Source organism: Arvicanthis niloticus, chromosome 1, assembly GCF_011762505.2.
Source record: "Arvicanthis niloticus isolate mArvNil1 chromosome 1, mArvNil1.pat.X, whole genome shotgun sequence".
In the NCBI taxonomy this organism is placed as follows: domain Eukaryota; kingdom Metazoa; phylum Chordata; class Mammalia; order Rodentia; family Muridae; genus Arvicanthis; species Arvicanthis niloticus.
The window spans coordinates 62460280-62486718 of record NC_047658.1 but is presented as its reverse complement, the minus strand read 5'-3'; the positions used below and the strand labels follow the sequence as shown (position 1 = coordinate 62486718).

At 39.6% G+C, this 26439-nt stretch overlaps 1 protein-coding gene across 4 annotated transcripts in view; it reads left to right on the top strand.

Moving 5' to 3' along the window:
- The first annotated feature begins 6476 nt into the window (after positions 1-6476).
- Positions 6477-26439, top strand: part of Ankrd42 (ankyrin repeat domain 42) — a 46362-nt gene continuing 26399 nt past the window's right edge. For 3 of the 4 annotated variants that reach the window (XR_013111684.1, XM_076937929.1, XM_076937941.1), the window contains exons 1-4: positions 6511-7502; positions 10722-10885; positions 16144-16251; positions 22697-22816. Coding sequence is in view for 3 of the 4 variants with exons in the window: in XM_076937929.1 (XP_076794044.1) it covers positions 7358-7502; positions 10722-10885; positions 16144-16251; positions 22697-22816 (537 nt within the window). In the remaining variant the exon portion in view is untranslated. Of the gene's footprint in view, positions 7503-10721; positions 10886-16143; positions 16252-22696; positions 22817-26439 lie in introns of all 4 variants that reach the window. The other variant, XM_034502201.1, reaches the window with a different exon arrangement.

Here is a 26439-nt window from a genome sequence, read left to right as displayed (position 1 = left end):
TTTTAAAATTGTCAATTTAATGCAGATGAACACATTTCTATTTTAAGTTACAGGGATTCTGTGTAAGAATGTTCACATGAAAAACATGGTTAACTTTTTTCTTTGTTGGTTTTGATTGAATTAGATGGATAACATGAGATGTTAATATTCATACATGTAATAAATTGAATGATGAACAATCTTTGTTTGTATTTCTTGAGTGACCTTAGAATGTGACTCTTATGACTTATGTGTGTTTTAAACATGAGTGCAGTGCCAGCTATGAGCCATACTCCCAGATACATTCTTCTGTTTATAGAAGATAAAGACACGGTACATATACAGTATTAAAATTTGTAATGTTTTTTTGGTGGGAGTCAGAAGGCTTTCTTCATGTGATTTCTTTGGTTATAGCACCAAAGGGTACTCTGGTTTATGAATAAAATTTAGCAACTCCAAAATTACAGTGTGAAACCTGGTTTTGTCTTACTTTATAACTAAGATAAATGTTAAAACTGAAACAAGCATATAAAAAAGTATTGGAGAATTTTAAAGGAATAACTTCTAGAAGTGGTGTTACAGTATAACTAAAAATGGAACAGATGAACATTTTTAGGCTTGAAACAGCTTAGAAGTCCCCCCTCCCCCCAATGTCCCTGTGTATCACCAGTGTACCTGGTACCCAAGGAGGCTAGAAAAGGACATTAGGTCCAGTGGAACTGGAGTTGAAGCCAGTTGTGAGTTGTGTGTGGACACTGAGACCCAGACTTTGAGACTTTTCTGCAAGAGTGACCTGTACTCTTTAACTCTTTACTGTTGAGCTCTCCTCAGCCCTTATTTCAAAAATTACATATGGTTAAACCTTGGTGATTTTTAAGAGACGAAATCAGTCTCTTGTTTACACTAAGGAGTCTGTATTACACTGATTCTGAGGCAATACTAGACCTTTTAAATGAAAGCAATGTCCTGTATTAAGTTTTTCCCCAACAACAAATGTCTACAATTTTAAAGAGATTACCAAATGTTAATCTCAAAGTCAGAGTTCTTCCACAGGATCCCAGTTTGATTCACAACACAACACACACACACACACACACACACACACACACACACACACACACACACACCTCAGTTTCTATTTACAGTTTCAGAGGATCCTTCTTGCCTCCAAGGGTATCAGGTACATACGAAGTAAATTTTTGTGTAAGAAGCCCAAACTCCTGAATTCATTAAAACCCAAAACCTTAAGATTAATAGTCTCCATTCAGCAGCAAATTATAAATGCATCACGGGACAGTAAGAATTGTACCATCCAATAATGTAGGCCACATTTCCTGCTGCAGGAAATCTTGTAAGACCACTGATACTTACTACCAAATACCTAGAAAGGGATGAAGAAAGAGTCCCTAGATTCTTATCAGGTAGGTGGGAAGACAAAGAGAATTAACAATAGGAGAAGAAAATGTTGGTAGGTTAAGTCACAAAAATACCGTAAGATTAAAACATTACATGGGCCAGACATTATGCATTAATCTCAGTACTTGGGAGGCAGAGCCTGCAGGATCTCTTATGAATTCAAGGCCAATAAAGGACAGGGGAATCCTGTCTCAAAATGCAAGATTGTACACAGATATAACTAATATAGGTACCTAGGCTAGGTACAACTGATTGGGTTGACAAGAAGTAGGAAGACACATAAGAGCTACTACTAAAATTAAACTTAGTTGCCATGGGTTTAAGTCAATGATGGAAAGGATAACATTAGAAGCTTTACTGCTGGAATCTACAAAGAATAGTATTGTTTCTAGGATGACAAATAGTATTCATGTTTCAAACTGTTTCTAAGTTTGTCCCTAATTCAAGTTTGTAATTCTCATTTTCTCCTTATAAGAGGCCAAACATGAGATAGTGATCCAGATCTCCTAATTTAGCTCAGCCTTAGAATCACTGTGTATAGTGGGTCTTGTATAAGGTCAACTAGTAAAAACCTTCAAGTTCTTTTTACGTACTGCTAACCATCCTAGAAATTACCAGAATTATGTTTCAGCTCCCAAAGATGGAAAATAAAACATTTTAGAACTATGCTGCCACATAAGTACCACAATCAAAACTAAAGACAGAACATGTTCTGAACCAAAAGTTAAAAGTCTTGGGAGCTAAAGAAATGGTTAGCAGTTAAAAGCACTTGATGTCCTTGCAAAGAACCTGGTTTCATAGCCCAGCACCATCAATGTGTGGATCACAAGTTCTTTTGGCCTCTGCAGCCACCAGGCAGACATGTGATGTATATATATACATGAGGCACTCACACACAAAATTGAAAAATTGAAGGCCACATAAAAATACTTTATCTTCTAAAAGTGAGTTGTAGGTTGATTTTACAAGGTAACTTTTTAACATAAAGATTCTGAACTTAGTTGTTCTGTAAAACAGGGATCACACTAAATTTTGCTGGGAAGGGACATGTATTATATGACTGGCTTAAAGAGATTATATTTTACTTAATTTTTCAATGAGTGGCTGGCATACTATGTCAAAATACATTAAAAGGTTAATTATTTAGGAAATTATAATGAGGCATCTAACTATGCCTTCAAAGAGGAGATAAACTGATCAGCTGTGGTGTAATTCCAGTCCTTCTAAGACAAAGGCAGGGAAGTTCACAAGTTAAAGGCTAGCCTAGGCTACATAGACCCCATCTCAATGTCTTGAGACTGTACAGTGGTAGAACATTTCCTATGTATAAGGATATACATAGGAAATCATACGTTATACATTTCCTATGATCCAGCAGGTAAAGCTACTGACTGCTAAGTCTTTATGAGCTGGGTTTAATACCAAAGAACAATGTGGTGTAAAGAGAACTTCCCTAAGTCATTCTCTGACTTTGACATGAGTACTGCAACATGTATGAGTCCTCCACATAATTTAAAATTAAGGAAAAACAGGTGTCTTCAATTCATATGATGGTAGTTTTCTGTAATTCAAAACATTGTCTATTTCTTGAGGTAATATGTTCTTCAGCAAAGGAGTAAACCAAGAACCAAAAATTATCCATAGGATGTCAAGGCAAAGGACATCTCAGATGACATCAAAGGGAGAGGCATTGTCTTTGAGGAATGCATGGGCATAAAAGGGTGCAATGTCATGGTTCTAGCTACTTGGGAGACTGAGATAGGAAATCACTTGAGCCCACGAGTTTGGGCAAAATAGACTTATTTTCAAAGTAAACAAGTTTATGGAGTACATGAGGACAAAAGAATAGAAATGGTTGTCCAAACATAATCTGCCCTGAGCTGGTCCCACTCCCTCTAGAATCATGCCTAGAGCTGACTTTGTGGGAGATTAGCTTGTCTTCTCTCACTTTAGAAAAACAGGTGGGAGTTAGAGGCGGCGCAGCAGTTAAGGGCACTAGTGGCTCTTGAGAACTCTGGTTTGAATCCCAGCACCAGAACAGCAGCTCACCACTGTACTCTAGACCCTAAAGTTTCCATTGTTTCCTCTAGCCTCTTGAGGGCACCAGGTACAAATGCAGACAAAAAATTTCCATATTAAAAAAAAAATTAAAGACCAATTAAAATTAAAACAAACCAGGTGTGGGCAACTCAAATTCCTAATTAGTTATAGTTTCCTATCTGAAAACAATGCCTACTCTCTGGAATGTTGATATGACCACTCCAGTATGAACTCATCTTTCTACAATTGAGAATCTGCTTTTACTGTCAACTTACCTTGAAATCCTATGCAATCCAATTTTTTTTTTTATCTTGTTTTATTAGAACTGCTGTATCAGTGACGTTGCCGTTGCCAAAACCACTGTGCTTTTCCTTAGCTTCTTAATTATGGGCCATTACTTTCAAAACTACCTTCTGCTTTACATGACAGTGCTTATTTTTATTTGCTTCTATAATCTTTATACTAAAAATTATAAGTCTCCTTCTATGTCTCTTTTTGTGCTCTACAATATAATCAATTAATTTGGTAAAGGTTATTTCCAAACTTGAAATTCTCTTAAGAGCAACTTTTAAAAATGAGTACATGTGTTTTGTTTTTCTCAACTGCCTATGCATTATAACCACATGAATGCCTGTAGACTGTATTTCTACAATTTTTTATATTTTTCACTGTTTTAATAGAAAAGTCATTACTTTTAGTGTGTGTACCTCATTTGAGAATGGGTGCATATATGCCACCTGTGTGCAAAGGTCAGTGGACAACTTGCAGTCGTCAGTTTGCTCCCACAATTTGGGTTTTCAGGCATCCAATTCAGGTCATCAATCACTTTGTACAGGCTGAGCCATCTTGTCTCTGTGCAACATCTTATAAATGTAGTAAAACCTAGACATTCTTTATTGACTCATTCACTATAACTGTAAAGTATTACAATGGCTGTAGTATCAGAGCAAGGTATTTAGAAGACTATATAGTTACTGATTCATAAGTAATGAATTTTAAATGTTTTAAATTTTTGAATTATGGTTATGTTAGCTTAATATTTGGCAAGTATTCTGTCCTGCTTTTTCTCTGGTAGTTATTTCTCAAGGATATATTTCTTTGGGATACTTTTTAATGATCTTATAGTTCTTGAACTAGTTTTTAGGTATCTGTATTTGCCTAGATTATTCAAGCCAATTTTCCAAATTAGTGTAGGCTATGTAAAATAAAATTTGATGTTTTTAAAGACCTGTATATAACACATTCCCCTTGTTTCTAATACTTTCTTTCCTTTCTCATATTTGTTGTGCCCACTGTATAGGCTTATCTATTTGATACAGCATAACCCAGAAGTAGAGCCTTTACTATTTGAAGTAGCTGTATGCACTGTGTTAATCTGGAGTTGTACTTAGTAGGTTCCAGATCCCCAACTCCTACTAATGTCATCCTGATCAAATGTGAACTGTTCTTCATCTGTAAGAAATAAACACAATATAGATTAGCTTTGAAATTACTTGCAAGTCAGTTATGATAGGCACTGGTTCACATATAATTCAGTAAATACCTGTCCTACAAAGGTCACAAAGGTCTCAGTTGCCCCAGTTCTGAAAAGGAAAAAAAAACCTAATCCCATACCCCCTTCAAACAGTAAAAAAACAACCAACCAACCAAACAAAAACCCCATTGTCTTTAGTATCAGTTCACTAATCTGATGATCAGATCAATCTACAAAGTCCACAACAGAATAGCTACTGAGCAGCCCTTTCCACGATGTAAATAATCTAGATTTCGGGAACCAATGCCAAAGACAGAATGCTTACTGTCCAGAAGTTTCAACTCCTTATGAGAGGGTGAAAACCAAGATGACTACAATGTGTGATGTGATCCAATAAAAGCTGTGAGAAATCAGGTTTTGAGGAAGGGAATATGCAAAAAGAAAAAAGATGTAGTAGGAATTGTCACGCAAGCAGTTACTACTTACTATGTATCCCCAAACAATCAACTTTGATGTTTCTTAAAATATGCAGAATGAAAATACACTGTCAAAAAGGTTTAGTGATAAGAAAACTCACACAAAGCACTGAATACAAGTGTCAATTACTACTTAAAAGATCAATTTACCTTGAGAGAAGGTATATTTTGCTAGTAATTTTCCAAATTTGTTCAGAGAACATAAATGGAGAAGACAGAGTAGTTTGTTGAGGGCAAACTACATATTTAAAGGTAGAGAAATGAAAAAGATTGCTTTCCCCAATTCAATTACTCTTGAGCTGAGAAAGCGTGGTGGCAATGCAAGCATGCAAAACAACAACAACAAAAAAACCCCACCTGAGAAGTCCAAGCAATACGGACGATGCTTACCAGTTTTTGTATTCTCGGTGGTTAGCACAAAACTCGATACTTATATTCGCAAAAATAAAGTAGAAGAATACATTTTGAGCAATGTCGGAGAGAAAGGGTTAGTTCAGTTAGTAATGTTACAGCGAAAGAAATGTTGCATTTAAAGTAGGAGTTACTGGTGTGTCTTTTGGCTAACTTCTGCTGTTTTTGGAACTTACCCGCTGTTTTGTCTTAGCAAACTAGTGGTATCTTGAGTGTCAACTGTAAGCTGATGATACCTATCAAGCGAACAACCAAGAGCCCGACATTAAGCACACACTCAACAATGACAGGGACTGCACCTGCTACCGGCCCCTATAGAGATTTTCCAATTTTTGGGAAGCCATGCGTCAAAATAGATTTTCTTTCAAACCAGCATTGAAACAGTATACCAGGCTTGCCAAGGACGAAAAGGCCCCTGAGGCGCGGCACACAGGTCAGCTCCGCGAACCGCAGTCCTGGGACCGCCATTTGGGGGCGAGACCCATGACATGGGGTTCCAGAAACAAGCCTCGGCAGGCTCTTGTGAGACTGAGCAAACAAAACAAACAAAACAAAAAAATAAAAACCCACCAAAAACTATTCTGTACCAGAGACGCGCGGCTTTCCACAGGCGAAACCCCGAAAAAGGTGAAAAGAAGGAAGCAGGAAGTGACGCATGCATAAAGGATACGGAAGTGAGCGCACACCGGAAGTGTATTTGTTTCCAAGGTGACGGCCACGCCGCCACGCCCTCCAGGTTGCGGGAATTGAGACCCTGGAAAAAGACTCCGAGGAGAGCGTTCCTGCCGACGGCGGTCGCCGTCACAACCACCCGCGGGCTCTAGAGACCGGAGACTGCGTCCTCCGCGCCAGCCGCCGCGCATGTGCTATCCGCGGCCCGCACGGCTACCTTGTCTCTGGGTCTAGGGACAAGATTGTGGAAGAGCAGGCATTCTGTTGCCACAACCCCAGAGAAAGAAACCTAGGAGGGGACCGCCTCACCAGGGTCTCTTTGGCAAGAGTAGGTGAAGACGGCGGCTTTTCCCGAAGGGACTCGAGAAAACCCAGTGAAGACCCAGGGCAGTACCGCTGCGCCTCTCAGGAGAGAATTAGGGAACAGGATGGCCTCCGGCAGAGCAATTCATGGGTGTCTGTGAGGGGCGACAGCGGCCAACGCAGTAGCGACGCGAGCCTAGGTGAAGTCGCTGGCTCGCATCCCTGCGACTCGAGGGCAGCCGTCAGCCAAGACGCCTGGGTGGACGTCCCTGAAACCCGAGGGCCCGGAACCATTGACTCCGTGGACCAAGGCAGCGACTACCGCAGCGGTTCTTGGGAAGGAGCGAGTGTCGGTGGCAGTCATTGCCTCAGTAGTTCTTGGGAAGGAGTAAGTGATGACAGGCGCTACGAGGCCAGAGACTCCTCTAGGGTGAGCATCATTGAAAACTCCAACCGCCGCTTCCATAGCTTCTGGGAGAGAGAAAGCGAAGAAGATTCCCGCTTTAGGGGCTCTTGGGAGAGAAGGAAGGATTGTGGGCCCCGCGCCAGTGACGAGGAGTCCAGTTCTTGCAGCAGTGGTCCATACATGGGAGCAAGTGAAGACCAGTTCAGCAGCAGGGACTTGGGCTCCACTCCTCCCCAGAGTCCAGGTCCGAGGATGAAGGACCACACCATGCCTGGTGTGGCTAATCCAGGCTCCTCCAAGTCCTGTAGGGAGACTACAGACTCAAGTGAGTCATGGTCTTTTGCTCATCCCTTGTTTAGGTTACAACACTTTTCTTACTTAAAGGGCATCCGCCTGTGGTCCTGCTGGCCTTTCCGTTTTATTGCCACGCCTCTTTCCCCCTTTATTCCCACTGATTTCAAAAGCTTCTCACCTGTCCCCATGTTCCCTTATTTGAGCTTTCCCTCTTGTACATCATTTGTCTATCAGACATTTTTACTCAGATCAGACATCATTCATTAAATAATATGGACCTTTGTAAATTCTTTTCTTCAGCATTTGACACTGTGGAGATGACAAATTAGAGCCAGCTAAATTTTTAGTTTCCATTCTTTCAGAGCTCCCTTTACTGGCTTACTCTGTTTCTTCATCTTTCTCTTTCTTTTTCTTCCTTTTTCCGAGGGTATTGTGTGACAAAACGTTTCCTGGGGAGACCCAGATAGGGATCCCACTCACCCCAGATAAGCATCCCAACAGACCTAAGAACTGGGTAACACCAATCCAATTTGGCATACCAATGCATTTTATTGAGGTCACTTGGTGGAATATGGGTGAGGGGTTACTTATAGGAGCACAGATGACTCATAGACAGCTGCGTCACCAAAACTTCCCCCAGCATGGGTGACAGCTCAGAAAAGCTGGGAAACCTGGAGCACACTGAACAGCAAGCTGGCAGGCAGCTCAACAGGTTGGAAGCTGTCTTTTCTTATATTTTTGGTTGTGAGCCTAGCCTTTAATGGCTGAACCATCTCTCCAGCCCGAAACTGTCTTTTCTAGGTGACTCAGTTAGTCTAAACCTCTTCCGAGCAGCTGGTCTCAGAGACGCTTTGCAGCTTTTTCACTCAGAGAATTTTTTTTTTTTTTTCAGCTCAGCATTGGGAAAGAGGGAAAGGAAAGAGTGTAAGAGCTGGAGAAATGGGTGAAGTGTTGTGTAACAGTTCTGTCCCAGATAAAAGGAGTCTAGCTTGCAGGAAACTCCTTAAGCAGGAAGGTAAACCACTTAAAATAGCTTTAAGAAGTTCTTGAAACTGATCAGTTTCACTAGAGTAAACAATAAAATTTGAGAGTCAGTCTTAGATAAAAGGAAGCTGAGCTGCAAAGAAGATTCTTAAGACATGCTGAGCTGCTGACGGGTGGGTATCTTCTATTGCTTTTTACTATCTTTTCCTCACTCTTTGAATCTTCCCATAGTTCCAATTTCATGAATCCCAAGAAGGGCTTTTGAGTGTGGATCCAACTTGTACTCTCTTTCCTTCTTTTTCTGTAAGATTTTGGGCCCTAAACTTTAAGAAGCATCAAGCCAACACCTCCACCTCTAACTATTGTTTATTTATTTTACTTGCCAAATCAGAGACTATCATGGAGTTTGCTAGCCACATATCCCTTTCTCGTTGCAATTGCTCCTTTACAGAAATAAGTTCCTACTTGGCTGACACCCAAGATACATTTCTAACTACACACAGCAGAGCCCAGGCAACCTCTGCTGTGCTTGCTGACAATCTTGACCCTTGTGTTTTAAACTCAAAGACTTGCAAAATTTCCTGTAAACTTTTAACTGTTTTTAGAGCATTTCCATGTCCCACATCAAGCAGGCTTGGCAACCCATACTGTATAGACAAAGGACAAAGTCCTGAGATTCCTCCCACAGACACTGCTAATCCTGATGGCTCAGCCTTAGTTGCATGTCTCAGTACCATAGCAAGAACCATGTAACTGCTGTGATAGCACAAAGGCAAACTAACATATACCACACAGGAAAGGACAACTCTGTTGGAATACCCTCCCCCAGATGCTCACCCTTCAGACTTCTTAACCTTAGTTGCATGCCATGGTACCCATAGCCAGGACAATGCACTCACTCTTCCCTAACTCATCTTTGCTTTTGTTGTCCCTGTTTGGATACCAATTCTTTGTATCTTGGCTTCCTTTTTGTCTAAGAGGGGCTTCTCTTTATGTTGGATTGTGATTGGGACAGGTAAGTTGAAATAAACTGTTTCCTCCCCAAGCTGCTTTTGCTTATGGTGTTTCATCACAGTAATAGGGACTCTAACTATCACACAGCCTGGGCAAGTCATTCGAGTTATCACTTCTAGCTTCTAGCAGTTTCTGACTTTCAGCAGTATTTGTAAACTGAACTCAACTATATTTCTCTGTATCTGCTTGTCTCTAGATTTAGGATGTCAGTTTGACCTGAGACTTCAGTTGTTTGATAGGACCAAGAAAAGTTAATGTCTTTTGCTCCTTCTTCCTCCTCCTCCTCTACTTCCTCCCCTCCTTCTCCTTCCCCCTCTTCTTCCTCCTCCTTTTCCTCTTCTTCCTCTTCTTCATCTCCTCTTCTTCCTCCTCTTCTTTCTTCTTTTTCTTCTCATCTCTTTACATTTTCTTATTTTATTTTATGTGTATGAGTGTTTTCCCGGCATTTATGTACATGAACCACATGCACACCTGGTGTCCATGATCCCCTGGAACTGTAATTACCAATGGATGTGAACCACCATGTGGTTGCTGGGAATTGAACCTTGGTCCTCTGGAAGAGCAGCCAGTGCTCTTAACCACTGAGCCATCTCTCCAGCCGTTTTTTATTCTCTCTCTCCCTCTCTCTCTTTCTCTCTTTCTCTTTGGAAACCGAGTCTTACTATGTAGCCTTGGCTGGTTTAGAACTCACTATATAGACCAAAGTGGCCTCAAGCTTATAGTGATCTGCCTGCCTCTATCTTCCAAGTGTTGGGATTAAAGGCATGTACCACCGTGGCTGGCAATTGTTAATATTTGATATATTCAGTTCTCTTGTGGGAGGAATAAGTGGGACAATGTTCATCCTGTGTATCTCAGAAATAGAACCTAAAGTATGATTAAGATATACTTAGTTTGTTTCAGTATTTTGTTTATATAAACAATGCTTAATGAATATTTTATACAAATTTTATTCTTGGGACTATATACCAGGACAACTGGACTTTCTCATGTTTCAGTGTCGTATGCTTATATTAGTTATTGTCTTTCCCTAGTCACAAAACTGTTTTATCTATCTCCAACATATATACACATAAACTTTTTTTCTCTTAACAAGGATGTTTGTGTGATTTGTTCTTTGTTTTAAACTACTTTAAATTTTGTAGTAACTTATTCAGAAAGATAAAATGATGTGCTTTGTCTGGTTCATTGCTGTAGTCATTTCTTTTTTACAGTCCTGTAATATAGTTGAAGAAATTTGACTTTTCAATAGGTTCCAGGAAGAAGGTGCATTTTAGTAGCATACATGATGCAGTACGGGCTGGAGATGTCAAACAGCTTTCAGACATTGTGGAACGTGGAGCCAACCTTAATGAAGTGGATGTTCTCCATCAGTTTACCCCTTTACATTGGGCAGCACATTCTGGAAGTTTAGAGGTAAGAATCTTTAACTGCTATTAAACTAAATAAGTTGACGATTTTACTTTTATAAATTTAGTGTACAGGGATAAGACTTCATGCTTGGCACTCAAAATAATCTTTTCTATTTAATTTGTTATTTGAGTGCTCTTTAGAAGGGCTCTCTAGCAAATTATCCCAAAGCTTAGTGTTGTAAAGTGACCACTTTCAGTGCTTATGAGTGAGCTAAGAAATTGAATTGCAGGGACAGCTTGTCTTTGCTCCTTAGTGTCTGGGGTTCTGGTTAGACGATTCAAAGATGACAGCTGGGGATATAGCTCAGTGGTAGAGCACCTGCCTGGTGTACTATGAGAACCTAAATTCACTCTCCAGTACTGAACAGAAATAGTGTGCTAGGCCAGACTCTCCTGAAGCCTCATTTACTCAGATATCTGGTGGTTGATGCTGGATTTAGACTGAGTACTTTATTTCCAAGTAGGTGTTTTGGTAAGTTCTCCCTGCTGTGGGTTAGTTTGTGCTTCCTTATAAGATGGTGACTAGGTTCTAAAGACAAGCAGAGAGGCTAATATTTATTAGATTCACATATATTTTAAGCAGTTACTGCACGTTGTTCCATGATACTTTTGACTGATATTATACAGATAGCACATTCTATGTGTACCATTTTCCATGTTTCATTTGTTCAACAATATGCTTTTGTGTTTAAGCCATGTGGTTTTATATATGTACATTGTTTCAGGCTTATTTTTAGTTTATTCTTAGAGTAATAGAATTTATTCATTTTTCTGTAATACTTGGTTGGTTTCAATTTTTAGTTTGTACAAACAGTGCGCAGTGAATATTTTATACAGATCTTATTCTTGGGGATGAAGGGCAGCTGGAATTTCATACGTTTCAAAGCTGTATACTTATATTAGCTATTATCTTTCATTTGCCTATAGATTATAGTATGTTTAGTCACAAAACTGTCTTATCTATCCCTAACAAATAACAGCATACTTTGTTTCTGTGAACACGACTGTTTGTACGGTTTAGTTTTTGTTTTTGTCTACTTTGCTTCATGCAAACAGATCTGGATCAGACAATCTCCCTGTGTCAATGTGGGCCTCAATTGAAGTGGCCAGGGTTTCTTTTACTTTGATGTGTCAGTGGTTCCATTTTGTGAGTGAGAAATGTACCTTGTAGTTCTCTGTAAGCTTGTAAGGGTAGGTGGGTGGTGGTCTCTGTTTCCTTCTGTATCAAAAATCTGCATTCTGGCAAATTTTTCATGTTTTGTGTTTGAGTTATTGCTAGTTCATCAAAAGTGGAATTTTATCTTTCTTTATTCCCTCTTTCCTTCTTTCTATTTTTTGACTGATTTTAGGAAGAAGCAACAAAATTAAGCAAAACAAAAACAACAACAAAACAACAACAAATCTCCATAACTACTCCTTCCCCCCCCCCCCCAAAACCTGACTTTATTCTGCCATAGTCAAAGAGGATACCTTGCAGATTTATTCTCTTTCCTGGTACCCATTCAGCCTCATTGGTTACCTTCACTTAATCTTCAAAGTTTAAAAAATTATTTTATTTACTTATATTTTAGACAGGGTCTCACTATGTAGCCCTGGCTTGCCTGGAACTCCCTTTGTAGATTAAGCTGGCCTCAGACTAAGAGATCTACCCTCCTCTGCCTCCTAAGTGGTAGGATTAAAGTCATGACTTCAGACTCTTTCTGATGTTGGCTTTCCCAGGCTGTGGGCTACTGAGGCTGGAGTTTTTCTCTTTGGTAAACCTGGGCCTAGTGTTATTGTTGTTGTTTTTGGTTCACTTTCAAAAATTGTCCTTCTGGTAGGAAAATTATATTATATAACCAAGTAGAACTGTTCTATGAAGCTAAGGGTATGGATAGCTATAGTCCCAGGCTAAAAAGGAAGCTCTACCCTTTTCTAACTGAGATCTAGTAGCTTTTCTTTGTTTCTTATAAAAAATTGCTTTTATTTATGTGCTTGTATGTCTGTCTATGATAATGCGCATGTGTGAAGGTACCTGAGGAGACCAGAAGAGGAGTTGTGAGCCACCTGGCATGGGAACAGAGACATGAACTCAGGTCCTGGAAGAGCAGCCACTGATCCTAACTGTTGAGCCATCTCACCAGCATCTCCTTTAAATAATTTATTTACTTTTTTGGGGGGGGGGTTTCTGTGTAGCCCTGGCTGTCCTGGAACTCACTCTGTAGACCAGGCTGGCCTCCAACTCAGAAATCCACCTGCCTCTGCCTCCCAAGTGCTGGGATTAAAGGCGTGCGCCACCACTGCCTGGCTTACTTTTTTTTTTTTTTTTCAAAGAGATAGTTTGTATTATACCACAGGCTGACCTTTAATTCCTGTGTAGGAAGATCTGTAACCTGTAATCTTCCTGCCTCCACTTGCTAAATGCTAGGATTATAGTTGTGCACCCACGCCTGTTGAGTACAAAACTGGGGATCTAACTCAGGATGTTGAGTATGCTAGGAAACTTTACCAACTGAGCTACATACCCAGATAATATTCAGTAGATTTTCTTAAATATACACTTTACATCTTGTTATATGCCTTTGGTCAGACTTAAAAAGGTCATTTTTGACAGTATTGTTAATTTTATTATTGATTATGTGAAGGTCTTGCCCAGTTCATCCTTCAACAGCTTCTGAAGCCCTGTTCAATTTTCTACTTTTAAAAAAAAATATGGTTGGTCTCAGTATGTTTGTTCACTATCCTCTCAAATACCCAACTGAAGAAATCCTTTTTGCCTCCGGCTCTGAATCAGCTGTGACCTTAGGTACATGCTATGCACCTACTAGTTAACTTACATTTTAAAAATTAATTTAAAATATTTTACATGTAAATACATGTAAAATTTTACATGTAAATACATGTAAAATATTTTACAGACATACACGTTTTGCTTGCATGTATGTCTGTGCATCATGTATGTACCTAGTGCTTTCAGAGGCCAGAAGAAGGTATCAAATCCTCTGGGACTGTAGTTACAGACAGTTGTGAGCTATTGTGTGGGTACTGGGAATCTAATGCCAGATCCTCTGGAAGAGCAGTCAATGCTCCTGTTGAGCTGTTACATATTTATTTATCTATTGATTGATTGAATGATTTTTTTGACAAAGGCAAATATGATTTAATGGAGAGCAAATAACATTAGTTGTCCCAGTTGGACATTCATGTGAAATGAATGTCAATCTTAACCCATACTAGGTTATAGAATTTATCCAAAATTAATATTATAATTATAATAATATAATTATATATTATATAATTATATATAATTATAATAATATAATTATAATAATATAATAAATGCTATAGAATTTATCCAAAATATATCATAACTAAATATAAAACTTGTAAGACTTATATTAAAAATAGGATAGAATCTTTGTAAGTCATATAGTTGACTAAAAATCACAACCAGTTTAAATAAGGAACACTTAAAATTGAACAGTAAAAAAAATGTGCAAATGGGCAAATGTTAATGTTTTCTCAGAATGTGTGGACTGATGACAATTGAGCCTTGTGAGTTCAACATCATTAACTGTTAGAGGAATGAAAATTAAGATCACAATGAGAAGCTACATATGCATAAGAATAGTGAAAACAAGAATAAAACAGTCCCTAAAGTGACAGTATCATGGCCAAGAATGTGGAGAACCTGAGACTCTCATGCATTGCTGGTAGAAGGTAAAATAAAATAGATACTCTAGCAGACATTTGAGGACTCTGTTATAATGTAAAGTGGACATTATTTTTATGTCATAGCAGCTTTGTTACATAGTTATTCAAGAGAAAAGCTAAAGCAGCACATGAGTGTTTATCATGGCTTTAGTTTCCATGAGCTAGACAGTTCTAACACATAGTAGTGTCTCCATAAGTGTTTGTTGAATAAATGAATGACTTGTGATGGTTAGTGAGGTTGAGCTCAGCAAGTAAAGGTGCCTGTTGCCAAGTCTGACAACTTAAGTTCAGTCCCTGGAACCTACATGATGGAAGGGAACAGCCTAGCTCTCACAAGTTGTCCTTTTTCTTCCGTATGGTGTGTGTGAACTGCGAAGACAAAATAATGAATAAATACAATAAAAAGAACTATAAAAAAAGAGAGTAGTGCCCACAGCATCCATGCTTACTTAAAACATAAGAAAACTTTGTTGATCATGAATTTTGGTGGCAGACAAGTGATGCCTAAATGGTAAAGTCATTTAACAAATTACAGGTTATGCATGATGTGAAAATGAGTCAGATAGTCAGTTCTTTTAAAAAGAAAGATGCTTCTTAGAGATAGAACCTGCAATGTTCAACATTGAAAGATAGTAACACCTTCTGTAGCACAGACCTCCAGGTGCAGCAGTCCCATGAGATTTGGTTTAGTTTTAAATCTGTTACATTTTAGTCACTGGCTGTTTCTTTTTTTAAAAAAATTCCTGTTATATACATTTTAGGGATACTATCACAGTAACAGTTTATGTTTTGATACAGTAGTTTTGAAGATTTGTAGTAGAAGTTTGGCATTTAAGTAGTAGCTATGCACTCCCAGCTACTCAAAAAGGATGAGGAAGGGAATCATTTCAATCCAGTGTTAAAAGCAGTCTTGGACAGCATTGTAAGACTGAAACTCTTAAAAAAAAAAAAAAAGAAAAAGATTATTATATTTTTAATTAGTTGTGTGTACATGCACAAGTGCATAAGCATGCATGTTCTGACCCAGGCCAGAGAGCATGTTAGATTCTCCTGGAGCTAGAGTTAGAGGTGGTTGTGATCTATGTGACACTGGTGCTGGGAACTGGACTCCTGTCTCCAGGAAGAGCAGCAAGTACTCTTAACTGCTGAGCTTCATTCTAGCTCTAGAAAAGAAGATTTAAAAAGGCAATAGTAATTGCGAATTGGCAGCTCTTGAGGGAACTTGGCTCACAGATTGGTTTTGTTTGGCATGAACACTTAGCTAAGTGGTATATTTATTGGACTAGCATTTATTTCACTCATAGCAAGAAATGCCAGTAATTTAGTATCAAGTGTACCTGGTAGAGAAGGAATGTGGCTTCCAGTTTGATATAGTTCCCATTACTTTTTCTTATTTACCCAACAGTGAAGCGAAATGTTGCTTGCTATGCCACTGTGTTTGTGCGTTTGGTTTTCTTACACTGGGCTTACACTGGTCTATTGTTTCTCGTGCTACAATGGGAATCTCATAATAGACTAAATTTAAAAGTTTTAAAAATACTAAAAGCATCTGGTTTATTATTTTCTTAGTGCCTTCACTGGCTACTCTGGAATGGTGCTGATGCCACACAGACAACTACAAGGGGATGGACAGCAGCTCACATAGCTGCCATCCGGGGTCAGGATGCCTGCTTGCAGGTAAGGATTTCTGTTACTTTTTTTTTTTTTTTTTTTAATTCAGTGAGTTCAATTATGTCACCATAGCTCTGTTGGGATATTGCCATTATTCTATTTGATCCAACTCTTGATCCATTTCTATGCTGTAAAGAAGGATTGACTGATGCCAGCTGTCCACATAAATGATATGTAACTGGAGATTCTTTAATCCCTGAAGTAATTGGGTTGTGTTGAGTGATGTCACAGTCATGTCCAGAGTATCTTCTTTGTAGCTAGCTACTGTGGTGCAAATGTTTGTGTTGTGCCAATGTAAGTGTTCAAATCTTAGCTCTCAAAGTGATGGGCATTAACTCTAGAACTTAGGCAATGAGGGCAAATAGAAAATACAATAGTAACTTTAGGGGAAACTGAGTCAAGTGAAGCTTTACTTTATACACATTGCCATCATTCTATTGCCATTATTCTCCCCAACAGGCATTAGCTCAAGTCACTCCCTGCACCTTGATTTTCATTTTCTTTCCTACAGTGATCTCTTTCCTCTTAGAATTTTTATATTGCTTATTTTGGTACTGTGCTATGAGCTTACTTCTCATCAGTGTCTTCTTTGTGGAGTTGATTATCTATCCCTACAAATGTCCTGATTCTGTAGGTTTGTAAGTTGCTTCTTCTTATTGTTAATTATTATTTGATGACTCTTAAAACACAGTAAGTACTCAGTATACTATTTTTGACTGTTATTGGCTGGTTAGATCAGACACAGTCATGAAGATCCTTTGTTAAGGAATTGGTGAATGAAGTCTGGTTTAAAAAGGAAATTCTGACTGAGAAGAAAAGAACTGACTAGGAAGGAGTTGTGGAGTAGCTGTGTGATACAGCACAGGGGTAGCCTGGTAAGGCTCTTGTTCCCATCCTCGACACCAAATGAAAAAAATGTCCTAAAAGATCATTTGTTAAAATAGATTTTAATTTTTAGAGCTGTTGTAGGTTCAGCAAAACTGGGCAGAAGATACATAGAATTTGAATTGCTAGATTGATTTCCCAACCAGTGAATCTCTGGAGGGGCAGAACACTTACCTGACATCAGAGTTTACACTGGGGTTCACTCATGGTATTGTATGTACTGTACATTTGAACAAATTAAAATGATACAGTGCTTGGCTTATTTGTTTATTTTAGTGATAATCTCTTGCTGTATAGCACAAGCTGGGCTTCAGCTTGTGATCCTCCTGCCTTAGGATCCCAAGTTCTAGGATTATAGGCATCAACATACCTGATTATCACTAATTTCTTTTAGTGCTCAATATTTTCTTGTCTGAATGTTTGTTCCCATTATGCACTTATGGTATCTTTGTTTACAGTCCTGACAATATGACTAAAGCTTATAAATATTCATTTTAGATTCTCATTGGACATGTTTTCAATTTTATTAGATATTTACCTAATACTAAGAAGTGTACGATTGTTAGATTATGGTAAGATTGTGTGTTGCTTTATAAGAAGCTGCCCTTCATCTTCCAAAGTATCTAACCCATGGTTCCTCATCCTTACCAGCTTTTGAATTGTTCTGGATTGTGGCCATTCTAATAAGGTAGATGCCTTTTACTGTTGTTTACATTAGTACTTCTCTGGTGGCCTTTGATAATCAGTGGCTTTCATATGCTTATCTTCTTTGGTCAATGTCTGCTATGAACATTCTTTGGAAGTATTGGAAACTGATCTCAAGGTCTGTTCTAAGTTAAGAAATTTACCACTGAGTTATATCCACAGCTTAGACCAATGTTAAAATTGAATTCTTAATGTTTAAGAGTGTTTTATATCTTGGGTAACAAACAATCTTTTATGAGATATGTCTTTTAAGAAATATTTTCTCTGTGTGTGAACTGTCTTCTTTATTCTATTCTTGTGTCTTTTTAGAGTAGTCATGTTTAATTTCAATAAAGCCTAGTTTATCAATTCTTTCATGGATTGTACATTTGGTATTGTATATAAAAACAATAGCTCAGCCCTGAGTCATCTAGATTTTTTTCCTCTAGGATATTATAGTTTTATATTTTGTATCTATTGTAATTAAATTAAATGTATTACATTTTAAGTTAATTTCTTCTTTCTTTCCCTCCCTCCTTCCCTCTCTCCCTCCGTCCTTCCTTCCCTCCTTACCTCTGTCCCTCCCTTCTTTCTTCTTTCCCTCTCTGTCAGCTCCTCCAGTGCCTCCCTCCCTCCCTCCCTCCCTCCCTCCTTCCTTTCTTCCTCCCTCCTTCCCTCCCTCCCTCCTTCCCTCCCTCCTTCCTTTCCTCCCTTCCTTCCTTCTTTCCTTCCTTCCTCCGCCTCTTTGTTTGAGACAGGGTCTTTCTACATAGCCCTGGCTATACCAAAACTTGCTATGCAGATAGGCTGACCTCAAACTCAGAGCTCCTTCTGCTTCTGTCTCCTGAATGCTGGGATTGAAGACATGTGCCTCCATATCTGGTCAAGTTAAAATTTTTAAAATGTTGGTGAGGTCTGTGCTTATATTCAGCATTTTTACATGTGGGATTCCCAAGTGTTTTAGCACCTGTGTGTTGAAGAGACAATCTTTTCCTTTACCAGAGTTGACTGTGTTTATGTGGGTTTATTTCTAGATGGTTTATTTAGTTTCATTGCAATATCTGCTTGCTCTTTGGCCAGCATTAATTTGTTTTGGTTTTTGAAATGAGTCTTGGAAAGTGTCAGTCCTTCAACTTTGTTGTGGTGGTTTGAATATGCTTGTCCCACAGAGTGGCACTATTAGGTGAGGCCTTGTTGGTATAGGTATAGGCTTGTAGGGAGAAGTGTCACTGTGGGGGTGGATTTGAGACACTCATCCTAGGTGCCTGGGGGGTCAGTCAGTCTTCTCCTAGCTGCTTTCTGAACAAGATGTAGAACCCTCAGCTCCTCCAGTGCCACACTTTTCTGGACACTGCCATGCTCCCACCTTGATGATAATGGGCTGAACCTTGAACCTGTAAGCCAACTCCAACTAAATATTGTTTTTTATAAGAGTTGCCTTGGTCATGGTATCTCTTCAGAGCAATGAAGACCCTAACTAAGACACTTGTTCTTCTTTTTATATTGTCTTGGCTATTCTGGTCGTTTGCTTTTCTATAAACTTTAGAATCTGTTTGTTGATATCCAGAAATTATATCACTGAGTTTTGATTTGGACTGATAGATTTGTGAAATTCATTCTTCTTCTGTTATATAGGAAGAAATCCTGTAGTTCATGACCTGTGTGGAAATTGGCTTAGTTACACATTTGGATGAAACCATCTTAGAACACTGACTTGGAACTCAGTTAACCAATTAAGGTTCTGCAGGCAGTGTTACAGAAGATTTGAAGACCCTTTATAGGATTACCTAAGGAATGTATCACAGTTTGCCTGTAGGTCATGTATAGTATTCTTGTGTTGGGAGCTGACTTAAGCAGAAAGCGGCTAGATCAACTTTGCAGCCATCTGGAACCATATACCCTGATGAAAGACTTGGTTGTCAAAAGCCTATAACAGCTGAAGCGCACTCTGATAAATATATTGTTTATCCCACACAGCTTGTTTTGCTGTTTAGTGACCTCAGCTGTATGGTGCACGTGGTAAAATGTTTTCACCTGTGTTCTCCTGCTTGTGTATATAAATACTTTTCTTACTTTAAGGAATGGGTGGGGGTAGGGTTATTTGGCTGCATGATCTTTGGGGGAGTGCTGCTTACCCTCTGGTTGCTCTGGAAATTCAAACATCAACATCAAAAGGATAAGGTGGTGATCATGCAAGCATTGCTTGCCGTGGAGCAGGGAACATCCCCTCAAGCCTGGTTGAATCTGCTTAAACAATGAGACACCATCACTTAACAGGATATCCTGAGGGCTTGTGTTCCCATTGCACCAGGTATCCTAGTGGTGGTCCTCCACACTTCCCGGGGCTCAGGTTCCCATTGCACGGGATAAAAGGTGTGGAGGGTCTCGTACTGTTTAACTGCCTTGAACGCCTATCGGTAGAACGGTGGGCTAGATCGGCAACCTAACAGTCCTCGATTGTTGTTGCAGTTTAATAAGGAAGGGGGAGATGTGAGGAGCCGTATTCACCATTATAAGATGGCGCAGGCTTCTGCTTCCTGGTTCTTCACGGAAGCTTTACTTGAGAATGCGCATGGCGCGAAAACCGAGTATGACAATTGGATGAAAGATTTGAGCCAATGAGGGATCTGCACGTCTCACAAAGCTCTATTTAAGCAGCAGGCTTTCTGAGCTCGGTGTCCTTCCCTCCACCTCACCATATTGAAGAGCTGTTCAATAAATGCTGTCAGAAGAATCCTGAGTGTGGCGTTCTCCTTATCAGCGAGGTAGGGCGTCACAAGGGTCCCCCTTTTTAAATTTTTTTCAAAAGGGAAGGCTGGGAAAACTTACGGAAACCGTGCCTGTCCTAGGTTGGAGCAAAGGACCCCAGCCTCACTTAAGATGGTGAGGCCTCCCTTATTTTAGGGGCAAGGGTCTCGATATGCTCTCTTACCCATCATTGGCTATCTGGCTTAGCGCATAAGTTAGGGGTTAATCCTCATCAGTCTTGATGACAGAGGTTTCAGAGTCCCCTACTTCCAGCCTGTAATAGCGGACCTGTATGGGTTTCATTTGTTATCTGTTGCTGAACCAAAGCCATCAGTTTGAACAGCATGAACCCGAGAGACAAGAGACTTAATATCTAAACTGTTGATATAAAAGCAACACTCTTTAAGGCAACACACAACTTCCCCTGTTGGAGAAGTGAAAGGTCTAAGCCTTGTACCCACAAATTTATACCAATGAAATCCTTGAATTTTGCATCAGCTTAGTAACAATTATACAGATAAAGACAGCCTAATATTAGCCACCTCAGTCCCCAAGTCCAGGGAATTGGGGTGCCGACTCCTCATTAACTTCTTCAAGCTGAACATGGGCGTTGACTTTTAGAAGAGGAATGAGGGGAAGGGTAAATTGAAAAGCATCTGAAGTCTGTCTTAACTGCATCCAGCTGGAAGTCCAGGGCATCAGTGAACATGCAGGTGATAAGATTTATTCTCCAAAGCTGTGTATTCTGCAATATACAAATCTCAAAACAAGGTTTAGTATCAAGATAATTATTTTGATTCTCTGAAATCTAGTGTTCTGGAGGCCTACCTCTGTCATGTCTGATCCATATAATTCTGGAAGACATAACTACTACCTTAATGACCTCATCAGAAAACACATAGAAAAACCTTTTCTTCCAAATTAGCCTTTCCTTAAGCCAGTAACCAGAAAAACCTTTAAATTGAGTTTTTATCCAGAAAAATATAATTATACAACTCAGAATCACACCCATTTTAAAAGTTAAATCAATTAACATTATCATTCTGCTTAGCTCTCTGTCTAGAGCAGCCTTCTATTTATTCCTCGCATCTTTAAAACCGTTTTCATCTGTTTTTACTCACTTATTTCTTGCCCCATTTTCGTTACTATAACCTTTATTTATCTGTTTGGCTCTCTTGACTCAGAGCAGCCTGCAATTTACTCCTTGCATCTTTAAAACTTATTTTTTCATCTGTTTCTGCTTATTTTTTTTCTTGCCCCGTTTTTGTTACTATGCAATCACCTTTGTTTCACTTCCGAATTCAACCAGCTCTGTCAGTCGACTGGTTCTCCAGCGCAGGGTGTCTTCCACTGTATCCCGCTTACTGGAGTTCAAACATTGAGTCTCTGTCAGTTCACTGGTTCTCCAGCGCAGGAGTGAGGATGACCACTTCCAATTCCCGTGGTGTCCTTCACTGTATCCAGCTTACTGGAGCTCTAACATTGAGACTCTGTCCAAATTAGCCTTTCCTTCTTAGTTTTCTTCTCTATCCTAGTTTTCTTTTCTATTTTATTAGCGCTCTCTCCCTTTTCTGCTTCTGATAGGCTATCTTGTTGTTAAGCCAAACAAGATCCACCATACCTTGCAGAAAAGCGTCTAGACTCTCCGCGCCATCAGTTCTGAATCCTCTGCGAGCCAACAGGGTCCTTCGTGACTGGTCAAAACCCCGAGATGTTCGGCTTCATCCCGGGTTTCAGTTCCACTTGCGAGCGCTCCCTCGCCGATAAGGAGCACACCACACTCAGGATTCTTCTGACAGCATTTATTGAACAGCTCTCAAGATGGTAAGGTGGAGGGAAGGACACCGAGCTCAGAAAGCCCGCTGCTTAAATAGAGCTTTGTGAGACTTGCAGATCCCTCATTGGCTCAAATCTTTCATCCAACTGTCATACTCGGTTTTCGCGCCATGTGCAGGCGCATTCTCAAGTAAAGCTTCCGTGAAGAACCAGGAAGCAGAAGCCTGCGCCATCTTATAATGGCGAATACGGCTCCTCACATTCTTGTTACACATTAATTGCTTATATTTACTCTGTATCTGCATTCATAGTTTACCATCTGTATTCATGCACACTTTCCCCATTTCTCTGTTTCTAGGCTCTTATAATCAATGGAGCCAACCTAACAACTCAAGATGATCGTGGATGCACCCCACTACACCTTGCTGCCACTCACGGACACTCTTTTTCTTTACAAATAATGCTGCGAAGTGGAGTGGTGAGGAACCCCTCTTAATTAGTCATAGTGTGTGATCATGCAGATGAATTAGCATTTGGTATTTTGGTTATCTCTTCCTGACTTTCAGAGTCCTTCCTATGACTTTGGGGAAGTCATTTTTTCCTTTAACTCTCTTACCTTTAAACATGGGTGCAGCAATGGAGACACATCTCCCTTTACCTCTCCCCACGATGAATAGTATAGACAATATTTAAGAGGTTCTGTGTTTGGCTGCTGGTTCAGAGCTTAACTGGGAAGACTCTGAAGCTTTTGAACAAATATTCACCAGGTAATTACATCTTTATGAATTCATGTGTGTCTGCATAATGCTTTAAAAACTCTTCATTTCATACACCAGTTTAGGAAGTGATTTATTACTCCAGGAGCTACCTTGTTTATTTTAATGCTTATTTGTTTATTTTTTAATTTATTAATCATTTTGTTTACATTTTAAATGTTATCTCCCTTCCCTGTCTCCCCTCCATGAACCCCCTCAACCCCCTCCCCTTTGCTTCTAAGAGGGTGCTCCCTCATTCATCCACCCATTCCCGCCTCACCCCTCTAGCATCCCCCTTCTCTGGGGCATCTAGCCTCCACAGGACCAAGCAAGTTACCTTCCCTCCCACTGATGCCAGATAAGGCAGTCCCCTGCTACATATGTAGTGGGAGCCATGGACTGGTCCACATATACTGTTTGGTTGGTGGTTTAGTTTCTGGTTTAGTTTTTGGGAGTTCCAGTTAGTCGATACAGTTGTTCTTCCTATGGGGTTGCAAACCACTTCAGCTCCTTCAGCTCTTCCCCTAACTCTTCCATTGGGGTCCTCGGGCTCAGTTCAATGGTTGGCTATGAATATCAGTATCTGTTTTAGTCAGGTGCTGGCAGAGCCTCTCAGAAGACAGCCATACCAGGTTTCTGTCTGCAAGCACATCTTGGCATCATCAGCAATAGTGTCGGGGTTTGGTGTCTGGGGATGGAATGAACACATGGTGGGGTGGTCTCTGTGGATGGTCTTCCCTTTAGCTCTGCTCCATTTTTGTCCTTGCATTTCCTCAAGACAGGGATTATAATTTTTGAGATGGGTGGGTGGCCCCATCCCTCCACTAGGGGTCATGTCTATCTACTAGAGATGGTCTCTTTAGGTTCTATCTCCCCACTGTTGGGTATTTTAGCTAATGTCATCCCCTTTGGGTCCTGGGAATCTCTTGTATCCCTTGTGTCTGGGACATTCTGGTACTTCCCCAAGTCTCCCCCCCCCACCCCAGCTACTTAGTTCTATTCATTCTCCTGGTCCTCTGGACTTCTCTCCTGTCTCTTCCCATACCTGGTCCTTTCCCCACTTCTTTCTTTCTTCTCCCCTCTCCCACCCAGGTCCCTCTGTCCCTCTGCCTACCATATTTATTTTGTTTCCCTTTCTAAGTGGGTTTGAAGCATCCACATTTTGTCCTTCCTTCTTGTTAAGCTTCATATGGTCTGTGAGTTATTGTGGGTATTCTGAGCTCTGGGGCTAATATCCACGTATCAGTGGGTACATACCATATATGTCCTTTTGGGTCTGAGTTACCTCACTCAGGATGATATTTTTTAGATCCATTCATTTGCCTACAAAATTCATAAAGTCATTTTTTAATAACTGAGTAGTACTCCATTGTGTAAATGTACCACATTTTCTGTATCCATTCCTCTGTTGAAGGACATCTGGGTTTTTTCCAGCTTCTGGCTATTATAAATAAGGCTGATATGAACATAGTGGAGCATGTGTCCTTGTTATATGTTGGAGCATCTTTTGGGTATATGCCCAGGAGTGATATAGCTGGGTCTTCAGGTAATACTATGTCCAATTTTCTGAAGAACCACCAGACTAATTTCCAGAGAGGTTGTACCAACTTGTAATCCCACCAACAATGGAGGAGTGTTCTTCTTTCTCCACATACTCGACAGCATCTGCTATCACCTGAGTTTTTGATCTTAGCCATTCTGACTGGTGTGAGGTGAAATCTCAGGGTCATTTAGATTTGCATTTCCCTGATGGCTAAGGATGTTGGACATTTCTTTAGGTGCTTCTCAGCCATTCAAGATTCCTCAGTTGAGAATTCTTTGTTTAGCTCTGTACCCCATATTTTAATTGGGTTATTTGGTTTTCTGGAATCTAACTTCTTGAGTTCTTTGTATATTTTGGATATTAGCCTTTTATTGGATGTAGCATTGGTAAAGATCTTTCCTGAATCTGTAGGTTGCCATTTTGTCCTATTGACAGTGTCCTTTGCCTTACAAAAGCTTTTCAGTTTCATGAGATGCCATTAGTCAATTGTTGATCTTAGAGCCTGAGCCATTGGTGTTATGTTCAGGAAGTTTTCTCCTGTGCCCATATGTTCAAGGCTTTTTTCCACTTTCTCTTCTGTTAGATTCAGTATACCTGGTTTTATGTGGAGGTCCTTGATCCACTTGGACTTGAGCTTTGTACAGGGAGATAAGAATGGATGGATTTGCATTCTTCTACATGCAGACAGCCAGTTAGACTAGCACAATTTGTTGAAAATGCTGTCTTTTTTTCCCCACTGGATGGTTTTAGCACCTTTGTCAAAGATCAAGTGACCATAGGTGTGAGTTTATTTCTGGGTCTTCAATTCTATTCCATTGATCTACCTACCTTTCTCTGTACCAATGCCATGCAGTTTTTATCACTATTGTTCTGTAGTACAGCTTGAGGTCAGAGATAGTGATTTCCCCTAGAAGTTCTTTTATTGTTGAGAACAGTTTTCACTATCCTTGTTTTTTTGTTATTTCAGATGAAGTTGAGAATTGCTCTTTCTATCTCTGTGAAAAATTGAGTTGGAATTGTGATGGGGATTGCATTGAATCTGTAGATTGCTTTTAGTAAGATAGCCATCTTTACTATGTTAATTCTACTCATCCATGGGAAATCTTAACATCTTCTGAGGTCTTCTTCATTTTTTTTCTTCAGAGACTTGAAATTCTTGTCATACAGATCTTTCACTTGCTTGTTTAGAGTTACGCCAAGATATTTTATATTATTTGTAACTATTGTGAAGGGTGTTTCTCTAATTTCTTTCTTAGCCCATTTATCCTTTGTATAGAAGAAGGCTACTGATTTGTTTGAGTTAATTTTATATCCAGCCACTTTGCTAAAGTTGTTTATAAGGTGTAGGAGTACTCTGGTAGAATTTTTCGGGTCACTTATGTATACCATCATATCTGCAAAAAGTGATACCTTGACTTCTTCCTTTCCAATTTGTATCTCTTTAATCTCCTTTTGTTGTCTTACTTCTCTAGCTAGAACTTTGAGTACTATATTAAATAAATAGGGAGAGAGTGGGCAGCCTTGTCTTGTCCCTGATTTTAGTGGGATCGTTTCAAGTTTCTCTCTGTTTAATTTGAAGTTGGTTGTTGGTTTGCTGTATATTGCTTTTATTATGTTTAGATATGTGCTTTGAATTCCTGATGTTTCTAAGACTTTGAACATGAAGGGGTGCTGTATTTTGTCAAAGGCCTTTTCAGCATTTAGTGAGATGATCATGTGATTTTTTTCTTTGAGTTTTTGGTTTGGGCTTTTGGGATGCAGTTTCTCTGTGTAGCTCTGGCTATCCTGGAACTCTTTGTAGAC